Source organism: Lytechinus pictus, chromosome 10 (genome assembly GCF_037042905.1).
Source record: "Lytechinus pictus isolate F3 Inbred chromosome 10, Lp3.0, whole genome shotgun sequence".
NCBI classification, from domain to species: Eukaryota; Metazoa; Echinodermata; class Echinoidea; order Temnopleuroida; family Toxopneustidae; genus Lytechinus; species Lytechinus pictus.
The window spans coordinates 9,562,681-9,585,710 of record NC_087254.1 but is presented as its reverse complement, the minus strand read 5'-3'; the positions used below and the strand labels follow the sequence as shown (position 1 = coordinate 9,585,710).

The following is a 23,030-nucleotide window of genomic DNA, read 5'->3' as shown; positions in this document are numbered from 1 at the left end:
TGAACTTATTCAGCGTTTGTATACTCACTGAACTTATTCCAGTGTGTAGCCCACTAGACTTATTCCAGTGCTTAATTTAAAGTAATCACTGAATTTATTTCAGTGCTTGAAACTCACCGGATTATTTCCAGTGTTAAGAAATAATACTCCTGAATTTATTCCAGTGTTTATGTATACCAATAAATTCACTGAATTTATTTCAGTGCTTGAAAACTCACCGGATTAATTCCAGTGTTTTAGAATAATCCTCACTGAATTTATTCCAGTAGTTTATTTAAATTTATTAATTCAGATCTCAATGTTTGACTACATTCGTGTAGAGCACTAGCGTCCACACGATCCAATAGGTAACACGAATATTTAATTAATGATTTGGGTGTGTTAAAGAAAAAACCACGGGCTGCAAACTATTAGTTTTGAAATCAGCATGAATGTCTATCGAATTTGCTTGTAAATAATTGAATAAAAATCACGGATTGAAATAACGGTTTAATATAACACCGCCCTCGGCAGTTATAGAAGGGCAAGTGCATCCAATATTCAAATCAATTTCACTTGCTGAAAGACGCAATATATTACTGCCAACTATCCGGTATAATTGTAATAGAAAACATAATAATTGCATCCGGGTTTTTGCGTTATCAAATGCGACCTCACTCTTTTAATATATTTCATGTGTGTATATTCGGTCGTAATCAATGATAAATTACGATAGGTCTAATTGAAATCAAAATTACGATCGGGAATAAAATCCGAAGTATAAAATAATGATGCGGGTCTATCTATAACGACTCGTAAATGCGGTATTTAAATGAAATAACATATATCGGAAATAACGAAAAGGTACAGTGAATAAAGGCGACGATCACTGCTGGATGATCACTATCCAAGCCGTTGAAGACCGCGATGTCTAGAAACACAACAGCTTCAAGAAAAATGATACACAAGCCCACGACCGTCACCTCAGACAACAGTCAACAATGACACGCTTCAAAATAAATCCACAGAGCCGATTTTTTTTATCAATGTATTTTTTTTTTTTTTTCTGGCTCCGTGAAAACACGCAACAGGTCAATCACTCCAATCAACTGGCTTGTGTCACACCACAAACAATCACCAAATTCAATTAAATAAACAATAATGTTAAACAATCTGCCTGAAAATTACTATACGAATTGTAATCTCGAATATTGATGTGAGAAAAACAAGAATCAGAAAATAATGAGTATAAAACAGATCTTAATTCAAAAAGCTAAATCTTTGCCCTCTCCTCCTTATGTATTTTTTTTTTTTTTTTTTAGTTCGAGGAAAATATACAAGGGCAAAAGAATTTCAAAGTGATTGATCTGCTTCTCTTTTGGTGAATAGATGTAGAGAATTATTAAATTGCAGCAGCAATTTCAGGCAGTCTAGAATAATACTGAAGACAATTTATAATGATAAGAATTATCCGTATGTAATTTACAACGCAATCACTCACACCAATCAACCAAAGTTAAATCGAATAATGTTTCCACCAAATAATATAAACCCCAAAACTACATATATAAATTCAGAGTATAATTATGTATTCATAATATGTTTTGTAATTTAGGAAATAAACAGGCTACTTGCCGGAAAATGTACTTTGAAAAAAGAAATTGAAAGATGCCAAACCCTATCAGGTGGCCAAATCAGTAAATTCAAGCAAAAAATAAGCAACAAAGAAACAATAATTTGATATGTAGAGCCTAAAATATATAAGTGGAAACACTATTCCTAAATTATAAATCACTCACCGAACTCCGGCTCAAATTCCAGTGAACCCCTCGTCGGCAAACAAAAAATACGAATAGGTCTACTGAGTAGCAGAAATACTACATCCAAAATCTTGACTAAATATCCTATGTAAACTCGGTAAAGAAAAAGAAAATTCCAACACGTTAAGTATAGAAAATCAAGAAGTATAGCATATATTTAACGAATTATTATAGGAATTGACTTTAATGTAGAGAAAAGCAATCAAAAACGGCAAAACCAATTAACTTTCGCGCCAAAAGGCGGGGATTAAAATTCCCAGGTACGGGCACAAAAGAACTATTTTGTATATATGAATGGTCCGTACGGCGTTGGTTCTGCAGCTTCCCGCCAAATTGGAAAATGATAACTGAGCCCTAAAAATACTTAAATGACTAATATTCTACGGAAATTTACGATTCAATTACCTAACTAAACCTCCAAAAGTAATTTAGAACAAAAATAAACGCCCGACTACGATCGTCTGACTTCAACTGTGTCTATGAGAAAGACACGCGAAGTTCGACAATACGGCTGTACGTAAGTTGCCGTCTGCAACTAAAAAAAATAGACAAAATATATACAAAAACTCACCCACGCAGCTTCGAGATGGCTCGCAGCGTCAGTGTTGTGAAAGTATCCGAGTGGTACTGCTTGATACTTACTAGATAAGACTTGCTGTAAACCCTGCAGAGAACTTGGAACCGGGGGATTGGTAAGTAGCTAGGTCCTTTCCGCTTGCAATCCAAATCCAGTTCTGCCTGTGTGAACTCGCCCGCGCCAGGGCGATGGTCGTACGTGGTCGTACGGCACGGGCGTACGTACGTGCGCCCTAAGACTATGGCAAGCCATGTGGTCCAAATACATGTATATAATGTATTACCATATAGTATATTTCACAACAGTAGGTTGAATTGTGAGACGATCGACAGGGTATAAGGCGTGGTTAATATCTGTTTAGATTATGAAATAGATGATACAAGCTTTATTATAATATTTTTGTTGACGACATAAAAATATGATTGTTATGCAAGTGGTCCCAATATTTACGTCTTCATCAAACATAGAGAGTGCATGTAAAATCAGTGTTTTCTTTGGATGGAAAGGTTATTATTTTTTGTAATATCTAGCTTCGCAATTACTTACTTTCTTTTGTGATAAATTTTAAATGGATAGCAAGGGATATCTACCTTGATGCAGTTGAAGGCGAGCAATGAGACTGAGCCGGTGATGATTAATGTCACAATCACGGCCGGATGCTGGGAGGCGAGGTAGGTTGAATTGTGAGACGATCGACAGGGTATAAGGCGTGGTTAATATCTGTTTGGATTTTAAGGAATATAAAAGATGAAATGGATTATGAAATAGAAGATGATAGAAGATAATATATTTGTTGACGACATAGAAATATTATTGTTGCGCAAGTAATCCAATACAAGGATTTTTGATAGAGTATATCAGTTTAAATTAGCGATGTATAAAAGTAAAATCTAAATTATTAATTTTAGGTGCTAAATTTCCAGAATTACGGAATAAACCTGGAAGATAACATTGGTTTGAAACATTGACATAACGTAGTATTTTAAACTGGATTCGTATCTATTCATTATGCTTACCTGTTTGTTGTCACATTGAAGTCTCTATGATGGGTATAGGTTCCCGAAATCGGGTATGGTCCAAAATCTGTTTCAATGAAATAACCAAATAAAAGTATGATAATATCTATACGATATCGATAAAATATTGTTTTTTGGATTATCTACTCTGCACATAATTATATATGTCAATTCCATTGCTGCTATACATTAATTTGAACATCATTGCATAGTATCGCTAACCCCGTTTCATTTATATTTGCAAAAATAAGAAACTATTTTGAAAAATATATATGTAAAGTACTATACCAATTAAGCTTTTCGACTTACCTTATTTTCTTAGTCCTGGCTCCTGTGAAGTGTTTCTGTTATATGTCCCAAATTATATTAACTCTATCATAAAGTAACTAAAAATGTTTCTGTTCATCAACGTTCAATAGTTTATGTACAATTGTATATATTGGCCTTAATTTTGAATGATTGGCGGCCAAACATGCAGCACCTGACGGTCTACTTGAAGTCCGAATCGCTGGAAGTCCATTCCAAAGTAGTTTTTTGGCAGACAGGCGACTTTGTGTTCGATTTTTTACGGAGAGATTTCCCTTTCTTCTTTTTTTGTGCAGGCGGTCCACATTCATCTTCGGATTGAACTTCTTCGAAGCCGTCTGGCATGAAGACATGTCTCATCGATGTAGTATTGGCCCTTGCCTTACTTGTGGTGGGTTTACCTCCTGCATCCATGGAAGGGAACGAGGATTGTTCGTCACTGACATCATTTCGGGCATAGGTGTGGTCACTAAGGATCGTCTGTACTGCCTTATGTATGTCTGAGGGGGCGTGACGCACATCGTATATTCTGTGAATGCTGATTTCATCCACCCCGGGGCCCATTTTGAAAGTATCAAACAGCGGTTTGGGAGCAGTAAGCCTTGGAAGTCCAATCCCAGAATACACTTGGGCCAGCAAGGAGAAGAATTCTCTGTAGATATTGGATAACTTGGGACCTTTGTGAAAGTTCCTCCACATAACTTTGGAGAGATGGGCCTCAAAGTTCTCGGTGGTAGTTCCATGAATGTGATGGAAGTGTTGCTTTGCGTGTGCCCAACTGCCCTCAATGAAGTTGGTATCTACTTCAATTACTTCGTTTGTCTCGACGTTCCGATATTTCTTTTTGAAACTTTCCGTATGTATAACAGAAAAGTGCTGATATCCTTCTTCTTTTAGCTTCCTGTAGCCAACCCAGCCGTCTGTATATATGGTGCTCCCTGGAGCTACATGACGCTTGATGATCTTCATTAGGGTTTCGGTACAGCGATTCTGTACAGGATACAAAATACATTTGCCGGAATTCCGTTCTACTAGGCCAACAACCCAAATTTTCTCTTGGCCCCGGGGGTTCCCTCGATGATACTTGATCTTTCTTCCAAATAGACTTTCGTCTATTTCTACAATACCATGGAATCGGTATCCTCCCATTACTACTTCGTCCCAGGTCCATTGAACGAATAGATCTCGGCAGTATTGCGCCCAAGTGCAAGCTGTTGAATAGGCAATACCACCTTTCTGCGCACATACTTTTAACAAGTGTCCATCAAGGAAATTGACAATAAACATCAATACATCCGGTATAGTATGATGCATCTTGCTGAAAAACGACGAAATCCTGACAGATGTCTCATGGTTTCCGTTTCTCTTGCACCTCCAGGTCATACCATCCAGGCGCTTTCTGGGTCTTAGTTCACATTTTTGCTTGCATAATGTGGCATTTCCATCAGCAACACTACCAGAAATCACATTTTGGCATTTGAGCCCTCCTCGACCATGAAGTATTCCCTGGTGGATTAACCATGGAACCCACACGGAACTATCTTTCTGAAAAAAGTCGCACAGAAGCAATGGATTTTGAAAATCATCCCAGTTTAGAGTATCAGTTGGCGTGGTCTGTTGGCGGTACCATCCGCCTTGCTTCCTTGAAGTTGAAGGTGTTTGCTGCTGAACATGATCCATATTTGGCCGCCGCTCTCAAAATAATTGAAGGCCTCAATCAGTTAAAGCCAAATGAGGAGTGAACATAATTGATTTACTTACCAGAGTGAAGATTTGATGATAACAATTTTATTCACGAATCTATGTAAATGACTTACCATTGGTGTATATTTCCTAAAGTCCGCCCCCTAAACTATCAAAGCAAAAACGGACCAATCCAATCATCACTTACCACTGATTGATTGATCAACGTGGCTCAATGAAAGTTCTTATGTTTTAATAAGTTTATGCGTAGCCTAATCATGTTAGGCCCACCCCTTGCTGATGTACATGATTGGTACAGAAAGTCACATGCAGTAAACGGCCCACCTACGGGCCCTGAATCGGTGCAACCTACCTCTGGGTTAATGGTTGTAGATGCTTAATTACCCGAAATGGTTTAGATATTCCAAGTATTTATCGATAACGGACTATATAAGAATCTTCGAACTTGATGAATGCCTATCAATTTAAACCAACAAAGGCATAATTATACATTGTGTGTCCGGTTGAAAATAGGGAACTTAGTTGTCATACTCACGTCAGAATATCAGGCCCACATCCGAAAGAGAAACGCCTGCCTTATACTTTGAAGTCATGAGTAAAAAAATGAATGATGAATCCACAAAAAGAAACAAACGTCGCTTTTCAGAATATCCTTTTGAGTTAAGTGGCCAATTAAGTTATAATACAAATGCCAATGTCTCTGTATGCAAGTAGGTCTACATATTCTCTTGAAATCTTTCTGATCAGTTGCTTATATTACATGAGCTCCGTTTACTCAGAACACAGTACGTGTAAAGCCGTCCTGAACTACATAGCGTGACTAATGAATTCATACATTCCAAAAGTGGAAACTTTTCTAATACCCCATACCTCAGTCACATATCTCTTAAGGCGGTCGTACGACAAGTTCAAACCAGCCGTTTGAATGGGTTTTTTTCTGTATCAGCTACGTAATAAAACGGCTGTTTTCGACTTGTCATGCGGCTGCTGTAAGAAAAAATGTGACTGAAGTACCATTCTACGGTATAAAAAATTATGATTACTATAAGGGCGGCGTGGGTATTTTAAAAGGTGATGCACGACAATGAACCTTGATTTTCTCACTTGACTGATGTTATCAGTATGTAACCAAATGTGTTGAAATTTAGATATTCACCTTAACGGCGTCTACTACGATGAGTGTATATGTGGACTCTTCCATCTAGATATTCATATTGTCTATTCGAAACATTCCATGCATATAAATTGTAATTTCTACCACCTTCAAACAAACGAAATAAAGCTCTTATGTGATTAATTGATGAACGACTCCTGCACATGCCAATTAATATTGCCCATTCATAAATAACTTCAGGATTGAGTCCGTTGACGAAACAAAATGTACAAACTAATATTCTATCCCAATGTCGCAAATCCTTCTTCCAAAATAGTCTTCTAATGAGATGAGGCCACTGTGATGCACATCCGATGATATCTTGAATGTCAGTCCAAATTTCAAATATTTTTCGATTTCTCTCAGCAGAATCTCTATCCATCTTCGCCCACTAAAAGCAAACTGAATATAGGCCTATATGTGTCTACGTCAAGCAAGGAGGGTACATAACAGGGGTCGCGAAAGCGGGGGGGGGGGGGCTGAGGGGATTTAGCCCCCTTTTTTTCCAATACCGTGTACAAAACGGTATAATGACCATATTATTTTGATTTTTTTGCAAGGCCGGTCAGTCCTCTCCCCGACTTTCCAAACCGTGCGTGGCCCTGTATGAAGATGTTAGAACTGTAAGTTTTGTTTTAGAATGAATGTATTTTGTTCATTGGAGATTTTTATATCACCCCTGGAAAATAACGAATCAAATGTTTATTCTTACATGGAAAAACATTCACTTAACGTGTCTTAGAACACGCATCAACCATCACTATATCACAAAAGCATCAGTTTTAAATTGAAATGTATGGTTTTGTATAGGCCTACTCCAGATTAAAAAAAGCAATTACGTGAATAACTTTGTATTGCTCTCTTGCTTTGTGTGCTCGCTCAGATAGTTTTAAAAGGAATGTGACATGGAATGTAGAACACCTGCACAAATGTAGGCCGACTTGTATTCAAGTAACGAAGCTACAATCCTTGTTATTAGCTCTAGAAAACACGGTTCTTTCCGTAACATATTCTTAATATACGTCCCGAATTTTTGCAATTTTCACTCTAAAATGGCACGTTAGATGACCATCAAAATTTCCAACTTCTTGTAACTTTTGGGTTTATTCCGTAGTTATTGCAGTTTGTCACTAGCACCATAACATTCTGAGCTAAATTCAAAATCACTTTCCTAATGTTTATTTGGGTTTATTCCGTACTAATTGGGGTATATAAGCAGCGAATAGGGGGTTTGAAATGTCTAATGGGGGATAGAGCGAAAAGAGAAAAGTAGGAAAAGCAAATTTTATTAAAAATTTGTTTGGGCATATTAAGGTGCTAGTATAGAGTGACAAATTTCATGAAAAATACGGAATAAAGCAATATAGAAAAGTTGTTGGGCATATTAAGGTGCTAGTATAGAGTGATGAACAAGCCAAGATTGTAATAATTCGTGTTGGCCCGGAGGGCGAGAAAAGGGGTATTCTTTTGGGGGTATATAAGCAGCGGTCAGGGGGATTGAAATGTCTGAGGGGGGATAGAGCGAAAAGAGAAAAGTAGGAAAAGCAAATTTTATTAAAAAGTTGTTTGGCATATTAAGGTGCTAGTATAGAGTGATGAACAAGCCAAGATTGTAATAATTCGTGTTGGCCCGGAGGGCGAGAAAAGGGGTATTCTTTTGGGGGTATATAAGCAGCGGACAGGGGGATTGAAATGTCTGAGGGGGGATAGGGCGAAAAGAGAAAAGTAGGAAAGGCATATTTTATCAAAAATTATTTTGGGCATATTAAGGTGCTAGTATAGAGTGACAAATTTCATGAAAAATACGGAATAAAGCAATATAGAAAAGTTGTTGGGCATATTAAGGTGCTAGTATAGAGTGACAAATTTTCTGAAGATATAGAATAAATCAATATAGAAGTTTGCCGAAAAGTTGTTGAAGTTTATGAAATACGCAATAAAACCGAATGTCGACGTTTCGAAATAGCACCGAAATACACATCCCCGTTCCCCGTCAAAAAAAAAAATAAAATAAAAGGCACAGCTGAAGGTTTGAACCATGGTCGTAGTGCTCCATGAGTGTTTATATACTGTGCCACGCTTACCTCTGCAGTGGGTGAGGTGAAATTAAGATTCATATATATCGCGCAAAGCTTTACGAACAAAAAAAAATCTGGGACGGGCGCAAAACGCACACATATGAACACACACAGTGCTTCGCGAACCTGTGTGTGTTCATATGTGTGCGTTTTGCGCCCGTCCCGGATTTTTTACTTGGATGAGCGGTATTAATGGCGGCTGGGCATATTAGCTAATATGGCCTGAAATATGAAGATTGTTGTTGACACTTTTTCTTTCCTAACTTGTTATTTCTTCTCTAGTTCCTCTCCAAATAAGTAATAATATGAAATGTTTCGTAACGAAAGAGAAGAGTAAGGGTTTTGTGTGTCATTTGGTTTTCTACAGCTAGATTATCATGTTGTTTTTTCTGTGTAATTCTGAAGGAGATGGATTCATTTAATTTTGAGTTGTTTTTTTGTTGTTGCTGGATTCTTGGAATGTGTGGGTGTGGCTGTCTTTTCTTTTTTTTCTTTCTCTAAATACCATCTTAAATCTTTCTTTTAGTGAAAATTAAGTAGAAAAGATCATTTGCATTTGAAGTGATTTATAAATCATATATAGTACATATGTTTGTGAAGGCTTTTTCTGTGATTTTACTGATACCTTGATATACTTGAAATAAAGTTATTTGTCAATTTATGATTGTTTTCATTGTTGTTTCTAAATGTTGATGTCACTGGAAGAATCAAATTAGTACATCAACCTCCCTCTCAAAAAAAAAATGAAGAGAAAAACCCACTGACTACATTACTACAGTTTCTTTTCATGAGTGTTTCTTTATGGAGGAAGAATAAAAACAAAAACAGATTGGTGAAAGTTTGTGAGAAACCATAACAGACATGATTTGTAAGATTTGGAGGAGGGGAGGGGGGCACCCACCTCTGCCCTGGCTGTACCCCATGTTCTTCCACGATATGAAATGAATGGGAAAAATGTGTCGTCATGACTATGGTACTCAAATGTCACATCAGACTCGGCTTTGTCCAGACTAAGGCAAGGTTATGTTACCTTATATAATACTAGATGAGGGGTTCAATGGAGAATCAATCCCCTATTGCCGCAATATTCAAATTAATTCTAATAACTATTGTAACGTTTTCTGCATCATTTTTGCTGTCCTTAGATTCCTGATAAGCCGTAAGAGGAGAACGAGTTCCAATCTGTGCACCATAGACAGAGGACAAGAAAGATGGAGAAATTCAGTTTTGGAGTGGATCCTATTACTACACATGCTTGGAACCATGACCGAACACGTAAGTTTACTTTCCGACAACTTGAAGCTTGTGTGTAATCCTTTACCTCATAGAATATAATCGCTCTTGCTGCTCTCAGGAAAATTGTTCTCAATTTGAATATCTCTGTCTTCCTTTTATTTTAAACATTTTCTCTTTCTGTTTCTGTTTATGGTAACTCCCATAGGAACTCGGCAGGACAGCTATGTTGCTGGTAAACGCCAAGCTGGTAAACCACCAATTACCTAGGAAACATTTTATGTCTAGGTTTTTGTTCATAAAATAAACTTTGTTAAAATTCTTCATTAGATTCTTCAAATTCTTATTGAGTCATTTCACAGGACAAGTACTTGTAAAATTGCACTATTGTATCCAGCCTCATGTTTAATTACCACCATCATGGAAAAGTTGATTGAGATTTGGGGAGCATTCATGAAGACTAATGTCTGAGTTTTGTCTGTGATTTTCTCAGACTAATTTACGCCCAGCCAATCAACCAATTAGATGCTAGGATTTGCTGTCACCTATAACATCTTTTGGTGCCAGTTTAACAAAAATAAGGCAAATTCTGACAATTGATCAGTGCATTTGTTTGATAATAGTCTAATTGCTTGTCTGTTCAATTCTTCTTTTGTCCCCCAGAAATAGCAGTTTCTGCTAACAATAATTTGGTTGACATCTATCAAAAGTGTGATGATGGATGGGAGAAAACACACACCTTGAGTGAGGTATGTCTGATATATGATTAAATTTCTATATTTTTTATTTACTGCTTCAAGATATTACTCGTCAGATATTAATCGCAGCCATAAAAAAAAAGTAACCAGTTCACTTATGTTTTCACACTCTTTTAATATGAAACTTCCCACTCGAAATTGAGTGAGGTAAGGATTTAGTGTTAGTTTCTATTTATGCTATTTTAATGAGTAGACTCATTAATTCAAAACAGTGGACTCATGAATAAAATAGCATACTTAATAACCATGGCAACAGGTGTCAATTTGGCGCACTGTGACAAGAGCGCACATCAGCATTGAACATCTTTTAATATACGCTGTAAATAAGCATAATTTATACAGGAAATATGCATAAACCATGGGTTCAACCAATTGTTTTGAAAACCACCTTTCTGAATTTGGGCCAAAGAATCTAGTTGTTTAATAGGTCACCCAAACATAGTTTCTATAAAACGTTATTTTCACAAAACATCGTTTTGATTTTACTGTAGCACACCCAGCGAGTGACCAGTGTTGACTGGGCCCCGAAGAGCAACATGATTGTCACATGTGGATCAGTGAGTATACAGCTTTCATCTTAGGTCATCAGATATTTCATGACTGGCTTTGAGGTAGATATTATATTCAAATATTATATTCAAAAGAAGTCTTGTATTGCCCAGGTCTTGATGAGGGCAATATGGGTCTACTATGGGAAATATGTGTAGTATCTCACCAAAGTTAATGCCAGCGAATATTGTTTGTATTACCTACAGCCGATAATTTGTCATTCAGGCTGTTATTTGTGGCAATTTTATGCCTGCTTGCCTTTTGGTACTTGGGGGAGCGTTTCATGAAAGGACTGGTCAGACATTTTGTCCGACAAGTCCCATTTAATCCGTCAGTTACCATAGTAACAGTGCTTCTCAGCCTATTAAAATCAAGGAAAGTCGTCAGATCTGAAAACTTGTCGGACAGAATTTATGATGAAACACTCCCCTGCTGATCGTCCTTATTAGAATTATTTCTTTGATTTGAGTAAAAAAATGTACAAAGTGAATAACTTATGACTTACATAATTAATAAAAATTGCATTTTTAAAAATGCAGTGAGCTGCATGACTGCCAAAAGGCTTTATATACAGAGCAAAGTAGTTGTGGGTTTGCACTACAGTATATTTTAGTGTAATTGATCGTGGACCTACAGTGAGATGGATAAATAATGCAAGCCTTGTTTTGATGGAATGATAGTCACTGCCTCCAGATTATGTGCATCTTAATGAGAGCGTACTGTACAGGTGTTTTGACAATAGCGACTACCAAGGCATATCTGATTATTTACCAACGAACAGTTTTTACTGGCCTTGGGTTTGTTTTGGCTGATGTCTTGTGTCAGATTATACCTTTCATTTTTTTTAACATGCCTCTGATTTGGAGGAACAAAATCCAAAACCATATATATAGTTTTTGTGATATGATATTCCCCCAAATAAAACAATTTGAACTCATGTAAACCAGAACTGCATATTGATTTTCAAGGATTTAAGTGATTTATGATCTTCTGCGCATACAGTTTGTGCAATATCAATGTCTTATTATTTCATCATGGATTGCTTCTGTTAACTCATGGCATAATTGACAGCGACCATCATAGGATCAAAGTAGACAGGAAATGTTATTTAGATGTCAATGAAAGTCAATGTTTAGTGAATTTATTAACTAATCGATTAATGTCCATCTTTTTGTATGTCCATTATTGATAAACCACATCAGATAGTTTAACTGATTACTTCTGATTATATAAATTGTTTTTTTTTCTTATGAATTTGTTCTGATAGGATCGTAATGCCTATGTGTGGATCCAGAACGGCAATAACGAATGGAAGCCCTCTCTTGTTATCCTACGTATAAACCGTGCTGCCACCTGCGTGCGATGGTCACCTTTAGGTAAGGAGATTTTGTTTTCAGTAATATTAATGATAATAATAATAATAATACATGATTTATATAGCATCTTTACCATTTTGATTAAATGCTCAAAGCGTTTACAAGAGAGCAAAACATAAAAGTAAAGATAAGTTAGAGAAGTACAAGAAAGGGTATATTAAAAAGAGGAAAATGTCTGTCTTCAAACCTAGTACCTGCTGGTGAACAATTGCAATTTTAGGTTGCTCCTAAAGGATGTTGCAGAGTTTGAGTTCTTCAGCTCCTGTGGTAGTGAATTCCACAGGGCTGGTCCGGCATGATGAGCAAAGGCTTGATCGCCCCAGGATTTTTTAGATAGTGGATATATGGAATATGTAAGAGACTAGATTGGGATGATCGTAGTGTGCGTACAGTTTGATAGTGGTGTATAAGAGACTTGTAATTGGGTTGAATAATAATTAATAATTTTGATAACTTATCGAGCACACAAACTGTCTGGTGACACTCATGGCGCTAGCCCAGCAACAGTTCAAGATATTGTGTTCGCAACAGAACTATTCAAACCCCTGCGAAAAATTGCAGGTATTTTACCTTTTTTCTGCAAAATTAAAGCTGAATTGACATTTCTTGTACATGTACATCAGCTGAATACATTTAGCCATCATATATAAATTAGTGCTACTTCTGTTGAGCATTTCATGAAACGACTTGTCAGTCAAAAAGTCTGACAAGTACAGTTCTATCCGACAGTTACCATGGTAATGGTGCTTCTCAGCCAATCAAAATCAAGGAAAGTCATCAGATCTGACAAATTGTCAGACAAAAATGTTGATGAAATGCTCCCCTTATTTGCATAAAAATGGTGTGTTTTCTCCAAAATTTGATTTATTAAAGAAAAAACCCCTAGGTAAGCTTTGGACAGTGTAATAGTGCATTACAATTATAAATCCCAAGCTCCAGCTTCATACTGATCAAGAAATTAAGCAAATCATACAGAGTATGAACAATTTTGAACATTGCCAATTACAAATTTGGGATAAGACATCCTATCTATGGTTATGCAAATGGAGTGAATCCAAAAACTGCATAAATCTGCAAATTTTCTATGAATAATTATGTTGCTATATGTAGTATCGTAATGATTCATGATTTATCTACCTTTTTGAATATTACTTTGTAGCTGTTTACAGTCAGATTGTTTATTGTGTTCTTTACCTGCAGAAAACAAGTTTGCCGTTGGTAGCGGTTCCAGATTGATATCCATCTGTTATTTCGACCAAGATCATGACTGGTGAGATAATTTTCATTCATTTGCGTTTACAATTTTGCCTTTGTGCGATAGGAGTATACAATCATATAGTTTTATTTTAAACTATCATTTTGAAGAAACATTGAACTCAGTACACTGTGAATCCCCTGCCACAGGTAGTCTGCAGACATAGACCAATGTAGTAAATATATATTTTAAGACTGTATAATGTCATGAGGTAGTTCTAGGTCTTCAGATGGCACTTTTAAATGTGGCTGCATTATTGTAGCTTTAATGATGTGTACGTTTTACTTGTTTACGAAATGTTTGAATATTCTACATACAATTCAAATTTTGTTTTTATTTGATGTTCTTTTATTAACAATTGCTGTTTTATATATTTATTTGGACTTTTTTTCCCCATTGAACCTAATCACATTGCACTGAATTTAACAAATAAATGTTTGCCGTACTGAATGCTGTTTTAGGTGGGTCAGCAAGCACATCAAGAAGCCGATCCGTTCCACCGTGACCACCGTTGACTGGCATCCTAACAATATTCTACTGGCATGCGGATCAACTGACTTCAAGGTCAGGTAAGGATATAGCTGGGTGACTGCTCAGATCTCATGCCCATGGCTCGGGAGGGGGGGGGGGAGGGGGTGGGATGGTTTCATAAAGCTGATTGTAACTAAGGCTTTCATAACTTACTCATTATTTTATGCATGACTGAAATGACTGTTTTTTAAATAGCAGGCTTGACTTTTCCTATTATTCTGAATCAAATTCTGACAAAAACAGACTTTTCATTCAAATGGCTGTTGGCAAAGCAATTGTTATCATATTCCAACTTTAAATGACTCCTCCCGATATTCTAGTTCCACCATACTACCCAAATCTTGGTCCTTCTGCAAAGCATTTTTGTCCATATTGCCACTCTTGACCCAGGTGTATAAAATGGCTACATCCCACGATGCCAACTTAAAAAGTCTGAGTCAATATGGCTCTGCTGTAGAAATCTGGCTCAGTATTACAGGATAGAAAAATAATTTGGGATGAGATCATGAGGAAAGCCAATATGAAAGCATATATACAGAGAATTAGTTGAAAATGATGGACATGATAAAAAATTATTTTTGCTTTTTTTTTCCAGTCTGGGAATTTTTAGATAAAAATGCCTCAAATCAGGGAAAAGTCATGGAAGTTTGGTCCTGAAATCAAGATTAGTCAGTAATTCTTTGTTATATTTTTATATTTTGCAAATAGTTCACAGCAACAAGATAGAAAACATGTGATTTTGAAATTAGTTGAAATCATGGAATTTTTAGATTTCATGAGGAAAAAATCAGGAAATTTCGTTTTCTGGAAATGCTGGGAACCCTGGTTATGCTTCCCGAATTTTTTTTTTGTTTTAAAAATTCCATTGCTATTAATTGATGAAGCAGTTAGACAAGCAGGGGTGTGAGAGTTCAGATTTTTAGCTGATTTCAGATTTTTTTGGTTTTGATTTTCAGCATAATTTCAGCTTATTTTTGGCTTTCCTCTGTACAAAAATATGGGATATCTTTCTATTTCAGACTTCTTCAACACTCTTCAGCTTTTTTCAGATCTTTTTATGTGTGACCACTCACACCCCTGGACAAGGGAATGTTCCCCAGGGGGTGGAGAGTGCACTGCGAAGTGCAGGATGAAGTTTACATGATAATATGAGGGGGGAGGATGCACTGTCCCACTTTAAAAAAATTACAAATGACTGGTGTTCTCCAGCTCTCAGGATAACAATAGTGGAAGTGCAGAATATGTTACTTTTGGTTGTGTTTTAACAGTTCTTTCATTTTCATTGGACTAACTTGTCATCAATCAAATCTCGTATTTTTACGTCAGGGTATTCTCTGCCTATGTGAAAGACATAGAGGCGAAACCGAGTGGTAATGTGTGGGGTTCCAAGCTACCCCTTGGTGCGTGTCTGATGGAGTTTGGACAAAGTGGTAGGTACATTATCGAATACTTATGCAAACCTATAAATCTCTGTCAACCACACTTCCTTCTTACATTTCTTCAGTATTTTCAGCTACAAAGATCTACATACTCTCTTCGTTCTGCAGCTACTCCTTCCTATGTCATTCCAAAATCCAGAAAGCAGGCCGGTTTCAACTCCTTTCAATCTCTTGCCCCCCCCCCTTCTTTGGAACAAACTCCCTCCATCTCTTCATAACCTCTCTTCTCTTGACCTCTTCAAAAAACATCTCAAAGCACACTTATATAACCATAAACCTTAACTTGTCTTATGCAATCAACAGCGCTTTGTATCCTCTGGAAAAAGCGCTATATAAATCCAATTATTATTATCGTTATTATTATTATATTATTAATAGGTATATTACTGGTAATTTTGGAGTTTCAGCATAATAAATTGCTCTTCCAAAGATCGGCAGCCCCTTTTGTTTTTTTTAAGTATATTTTCTTCAAAATGTTTTTTTAACGAAAGGATTAGTCAAGCTATTAGACAAGCTATTAGACAATTACTTAAAACTTACTGTATTTCTCTTTAACCATTCAAATTATACACGGAATCAACACCAACAAATAATACATAGGTCAGTATTTACATTATTACACTATTACAGTATATACATGTGCAACCAAAAAATTACACGGGGGCGGCGGGCGAATTCGCCCCGGAAAGTCCAAAAAGAGCCCCGGAAAAGGGCTAAAAACATTCACACGAGGGCGACTGCAAAACTCATAATCGCCCCCGTCAACACTGTATATTTCACAGTGGCAAATTGTCCATAGACTGTGTACAACGAATAGACCGTCTCGGCTCAGCGAATCGGAGACCGCTGATTGGCCAATCGCGCAGATCACGTCATGACTACGTGGTCGCCAAAATAATTCCTTCGGACTGCGTGCGAAAGTATCGATAGCGATAACGATATCCGGTCACATTGTCTACGCGGGAAATGGTCTTGGTTCGTGATCGGATCGCTCCAGTATCGATCGAAAATTATCGAGACTCGGCAATTTCATGCATATTCACGCGACGCTCCGAAACCCGGAAATCAATTGACTTTGTACACGTTGCGATAGACTCTACAGACTCCAACGAACACGATGCTATATCAACGCTAATTCGTAAGATTTTGACCGAAAATCAAGAAGTAATCGAAATTCGCTTACCTGTTCGGTATCGGTGAGAAAATAGATCCTCCGAGAATACCTTTCATAATTCATATAAATTATAGGAAAGTGAAATTCTAGGTCGATTTTGGTACGAGGTGATAGAGTATTGCACACTTGTTTTGGTGGAATACTGTGTGGGGCTATGGAAGGCTTGCACTGCGCATGCTTACTATATTTTCATTCATAAATTGGCTCTCGGCAGTGGCTGGATGACGTCATGTAATAAGCAAAATATACACGCCCGCTAGCGTTGAACGCACCGCATGTACAGTACATCTTGTTAAAGCAGAGCCTGCAGCAGAGCAGCCCTGCACTGCTGACCAGCATCCCTTCAATGTGGCACACACACACACACACACCCCCACACACACACAGACACACACACACACAAACGCAAAAAAGCCGCGAAATAGCTCCAGAAATTGTAGCCCTGGAAAGTGGAAAAAGAGCCCTGGAAAATGAAAAAGTAGCCCTGGAAAATTTTTAAGTTTCTCCAAAAAGAGCCCTGGAAAGAAAAAAAGTAATTTTTTGGTTGTACATGTGCTATATAAATTCTCAGGTGGTCTTAAGCTATTGCACATGAATTGTATGTGATGAAACACTTTATAGAAATTCAAAATGGGGTGATAAAATGGATGATAAGGCATATTTTCATTTTATTCTCACAAATTATAAAATATATGCCATGAGTAAAAAATACATGAAACCAAACTTACCCCCTAACATGTTTTTCCTATGGTGATGATGTTCATGGTTGTAAAAAAGAGTTCTATGATTTCATTTATTTTCATGTGTTTTCAAGAATTGAGATATTGTGTTGTACATTTTGTTTGTTTTGTAGGTGGATGGGTTCATGATGTGTCCTTTGATGCGAGCGGTAACCGCCTAGCTTGGGTCAGCCATGACAGCACCATTAACATGGTCAATGCTACTGCTGATTTTGCAGTGAGCCAAACGAAACTTGCGAATCTACCTTGCATGACCTTGCAGTGGGTGGGACCAGATAGTATCGTTGCAGGAGTAAGTGAAGCACACATTGGTTTTTGTTTTCTTTGTCTGCTCCCTGGTTGTGGTGATAACGCTGATGGTGATGGAAGTGGTGATGATGACGGAAGTTAATGGTCAGATGAATACTATGCGAAGATCATGAGAGATTTTGATGGTGATGGTGGTGACGATGGTGATAATGATGTGGATGATGGTAATGGTGATGATGATGATGATGGTGATGGTGATAATGATGATGATGTTGATGGTGATGATGATGATGTTGATGGTGATGATTATGATGATGATGATGATGTTGATGTTGATAATGGTGCTGGTAGTGATGATGGTGATGGTGGTGATGATGATGAGGATGATGATGACGGTGTTGACGGTGATGGTGGTGATGATGATGCTGATGCTGATTACATTGGTGATGATGATGATAATGGTGATGATGATGATGATGGTGATGATGATGATGATGATGATGATGATGATGATGATGATGATGATGATGATGATGGTGATGATGATGATGATGCAGATGATGATGATGATGATGATGATGATGATGATGATGATGATGATGCTGTTGATCATGCTGATGGTAATACCACTAGAGTTGCTGAAGGTAGTTGATAAGTATTCTTCAAAAGCATTCGGATAACAAAATTTCAAGATTATATCTCATCTATTTGTACAAGCAAGCATTAGTTATGTCCATTATTAATAAACTTGCAATTATTATTATTATTTCTTGTCTATTATCAGGGACATGATTGCTGGTTGCTGCGATTCAGCGTTGATGAAAGCAACAATCTCACCTTTGAGGGAAGAGTTGGTTTCTCGCGAAAGAGAACTGAAGAGAAAGTAACGTAAGTTTGACTAAGATCATGAATTTTGCCTTGCAGCATTCCCACTTGAGTCATTCCATAAAGTTTGGGCCATTTTTTTATGACATACCAGAACTAAAACTGTCTCATTTCATTTAAACTACATGTAGGCAAATACCTTCCAGTGATTTTTTCATTAAAAAAAATTATTTCTCACTAAGGTTTACTCATCAAACATGGTGTATTGCAATTTCAGATCTGTGAGTCTATGACATGATATCTAAATATCATGTCAATGCAAAGTTGGTTAAATTGCTTTTTGAACTGCATCGGATTCATAAAAGATTTAAAAATTCAGTCATGGATTTCTCTTGTAGGAGGCCTTCCTTACATTGTCACATCAAAACATTGCCACATTGAGAAAGGAAATGTTTTATAACCTCACTTACACTGAAATTTTGTAATTTGTGTCATCTACCCGATGGAGTGACCCATCTGGGTGATTTCTTTTACTCTATTTCCTTTTTTAGGGGGGGGGCAGTAGCTTGACTTTATATTTGGGTTGATTGCAATTATCATTCTTGTGAAGAAGGTATCCATCAGATAATACTTATGCTTTCATTTGTAGGGTGTGCGAGATATTTCAAATTGGTACTAGCTCTCACATGTCCATCTGTTTTATCATCTGTCCTTCCACACTATTATAAAATTTGATATCTTGTCCATTGATATACACATTTTCATGAATTTGTATTATCGTAGTGAACATGCCACTGTGTTAATGTAATTATAGACCTACATGTATATAATATAGTAGTTGTTCAACCGTTTGATGTTGGCAGTTCAGTTCTTGAAATAAATGTCTTTTGTCTTAGCATATACATTGCATTTAATCCTAATGTTTTTTTTCTCTCTCTCTCTTCTAGTGCCATGTCAATGTTTCAGAGTATGGACAAGCGAGCTACAGTAGAAGACGACAGCAAGAGGACGTCCATTCATCAAAACTCTATCGTGTAAGATTGTGTTCTTGTTTTGTTTTCAATGCCCCCTGTCCTAAGTAATTGGTTGCTAGAGGTATTGTTCAGGGATGCAGTTTAGGCCAGTACTTTCAAGCCACAAGGCCATTGGAGAAACATTCTCTTACAGACTTTGTACACGCAACTCGGCCCGAGGCCAAGGCCGGCAAGATTTGACCCCGAGGCCGGCCTGGACTTCATCTCTGACATTGTTTCGGGGCCAATCGTCTATCCCATTTTCAGTATTGTGATGACTAAAGTACTGTTTATAATAATAATAACGGCATATTTACACAGGGTAGCCACTTCAGTTCCGAAAACTGTTCTCCCAGCAGGCCCTGCTATTATTATATTTGATGGATCGACTTCGAACTTTTTTCAAGTATATGTAATGTATCTATTGCATAGCGGTGACAATGATCTGATTAGTTTTTGGATCACAAGGTCAAAGGTCACAGGTGTCATATACCCAAAAATATCTTGTCCTTGCGAAAAATGAAGAAATGTTTTTGTGTTAACTTCCAGTATAGCTCATGCATACATATGGGAGCAATTATGATCTGAGTAGATTTTAGGGTCATGAGGTCAAAGGTCACAGAGGTCATTGTATACGTTCGAATATCTCTTTCTTATGATAACTGAGAAACTATGGGAGGAATCAACTCAATCAAACTTGATTCATGCATGCATATTAGATTTTTGGGTCACATGGTCAATGGTCATTGTACATCTATACCTGTAAACATTTGATTTCCTTTCTTTACATACACATTCATTCCCTATCATGTTGTTTGTGTCCACAGACAAGTGCTCATTCACTCAGGGGGCAGGGAGGCCGTCACCAAACTCTCATCTGTCGGTGCCGACGGACTGCTCGTCGTGTGGAACCAGCACTCCCTACAGGCCAGCATCGGGGGCAGCACATTCAACATGCTCGCGGAGACCATCAATCAAGTTAACATTGCGTCTCAAGACTAGGCAACATTGCTGCCTTTGGATGATCTTCGAAGGTTTGCCGGACTGTAGAAGAGAAACGAGGGAGAGCTTTGCAGTTTACGCCTCATTGCTTTTACTCTCCACTTCTCATCTACTCATCACCGCTGGGTTTTCTCAACTCTTCTGCTCTTCTTCCACTCAATGGTGTTTTAAGGTTTGCCGGACTGTGGAAGAGAAAACGTGGGAGAGCTTTGCGGTTTGCGCCTCATCGCTTTTACACTCTACTGCTCATCTTCTCATCACGGCTCATCCTCATCACCGCCGGGTTTTCTCAACTCGTCTGCTCTTTTTCCACTCAATGGTATTTTAAGGTTTGCCGGACTGTGGAAGAGAAAACGTGGGAGAGCTTTAACAGTTTACGCTTCATTGCTTTTACTCCCCACTTCTCATATACCCAGTATTTAACCCATTCTCTGTGCCGCATATATGACGTTGAACAAAAGAGGGCGACATATCTTGCATGCTGAGTCAACAAAGTCTTCTTACTAACATAGCGGGTTGAGACTTAGGGAGTCCCACGAAAATAACAGGAAGTTCCATAAAAAAATGATGATTTTCAAGCCACCAAAATGCAATGAATAAATCCTGGTGTCACCTATGTAGAGGCTATGATATTGTCAGGAGGGTTTATAAAGCCTGAATACAGTAGTATATGATCTGATAAGTATGCTTGATGTTACTTTTCTGTATAATTATTTTCTTCAAGATGAGGGAAGAAACCTGGGATCCTCTCCTATGATCTTGCATGAGAGCATACATGTGCTGATGATCAGGAGAGGGTGTCATGGAAGGGCTTGTCAGACAAAATATCTGACAAAGACTTGAATATCTGGCAGATTCCATAGAGACGGTCAGACACCTGTGCTTCTCAGCCAATCAAAATCAAGGAAATGCAGGATGTGCTGCCCTCTTTTGTTGAAATTCAGGCAGGTGGTAGGAAAAACTGACAGGAAGCAGCATAGTCATAATGGTTCATCTTACTAGGTGCTGCATGGCTGAACATGTAATTGAATAATTATTTAATAGTTTGATTTATATAAGTCTTCCAGTTGTGTTTTGCATTATTCTTTTTTCTTTCACTATTTGATTTTAATGATCATGCTTGAAAAAAAGTTAGTAATTTTGTCCAGGATTGAAAATCAAAATCATTGATTCATCCACTAATTCAATCACAATTGCAATCCTTTAGGTCAGACACGAATGGCCAGAGTACTATGAGCAGGTTATTTATGAATATATATATATATATACAAATTCATGATAAGGGTACTACCATACCACTAAGTATTCTTCAGGCAGGCATTGTATCTATGTATCGCATGCCACTGTGCTGAGCAACCTGAAAGATCTAAATGCTGGATGTGCTTTATAGGTAAGTTGTATGTAAATGTCAATTATTTAATTACCTTATTATGATAGATAATAATTTCTATTTTGTCTGAAAGTATCATTGATTATACATAGATTCTTGTCAAAAGCAAATATAAGGTAACTCATCCCTTTACAGAAATTATGTATTCAATTTTAGTACACGGTATGTATTAATATTCACAATATGATAATTTTTTTGTGTATTCACTTTATATGCATGATTAGACTGCATTGAAATGGTATTGTAAGAGGAGGCATGACAGCTCATTCGGTAGAGAGGTGGTTTCGCAATTTGGTGACCCAGGCTCCGATTTCCACTTGGTGCAATCGTGCCCTTTTTAAATTTGGAAGGCATTTATCCTTATTGCCCGGTCGTTGGAGAGGACCTTACAGGGATGGTCCGGGCTGAAAGTATTTATAGCTTAACAAATAGAGTAAAATTCACTGAGCAAATTGCTGAAAATTTCATCAAAATCGGATATCAAATAACAAAGTTATTGAATTTTTAAGTTTAGCAATATTTTGTGAAAACAGTCGTCATGAATATTCATTAGGTGGGCTGATGATGTCACATCCCCACTTGTTCTTTTGTATTTTATTATATGAAATTAGGTTTATTCAAATTTTTTCCTCCAAGAACTAGAAAAATTGGATTGACAACTGATTTACTGCAATAGATATTTATTGCTGCAACTTATTTCAATATAAGGGAGACATATTATTCACACAAGTATGAAATAATGAAAAAATTATGATTTTATGTAATAACATAAGAAAACGGAAAGTGGGGATGTGACATCATCAGCCCACCTAATGAATATTCATGACCACTGTTTTCACAAAATATTGTTAAACTTAAAACTT

At 37.2% G+C, this 23,030-nt stretch overlaps 1 protein-coding gene across 2 annotated transcripts in view; it reads left to right on the top strand.

Annotated features, from left to right (window-relative positions):
* The window catches only part of LOC129269073 (actin-related protein 2/3 complex subunit 1A-A-like), a 39,252-nt gene extending 16,657 nt beyond the window's left edge, over positions 1 to 22,595 (top strand). The window contains exons 1-12 of one of the 2 annotated variants that reach the window (XM_064105291.1): positions 2,674 to 3,047; positions 9,779 to 9,908; positions 10,530 to 10,615; positions 11,116 to 11,181; positions 12,441 to 12,549; positions 13,750 to 13,819; positions 14,266 to 14,373; positions 15,662 to 15,765; positions 17,802 to 17,980; positions 18,722 to 18,825; positions 19,710 to 19,796; positions 20,603 to 22,595. In XM_064105291.1, the coding sequence (XP_063961361.1) occupies positions 9,845 to 9,908; positions 10,530 to 10,615; positions 11,116 to 11,181; positions 12,441 to 12,549; positions 13,750 to 13,819; positions 14,266 to 14,373; positions 15,662 to 15,765; positions 17,802 to 17,980; positions 18,722 to 18,825; positions 19,710 to 19,796; positions 20,603 to 20,777 (1,152 nt within the window). In that variant the 5' untranslated portion in view covers positions 2,674 to 3,047; positions 9,779 to 9,844 and the 3' untranslated portion in view covers positions 20,778 to 22,595. Of the gene's footprint in view, positions 1 to 2,673; positions 3,048 to 9,778; positions 9,909 to 10,529; positions 10,616 to 11,115; positions 11,182 to 12,440; positions 12,550 to 13,749; positions 13,820 to 14,265; positions 14,374 to 15,661; positions 15,766 to 17,801; positions 17,981 to 18,721; positions 18,826 to 19,709; positions 19,797 to 20,602 lie in introns of those variants that run through there. The other variant, XM_064105290.1, reaches the window with a different exon arrangement.
* Positions 22,596 to 23,030: the final 435 nt, after the last annotated feature.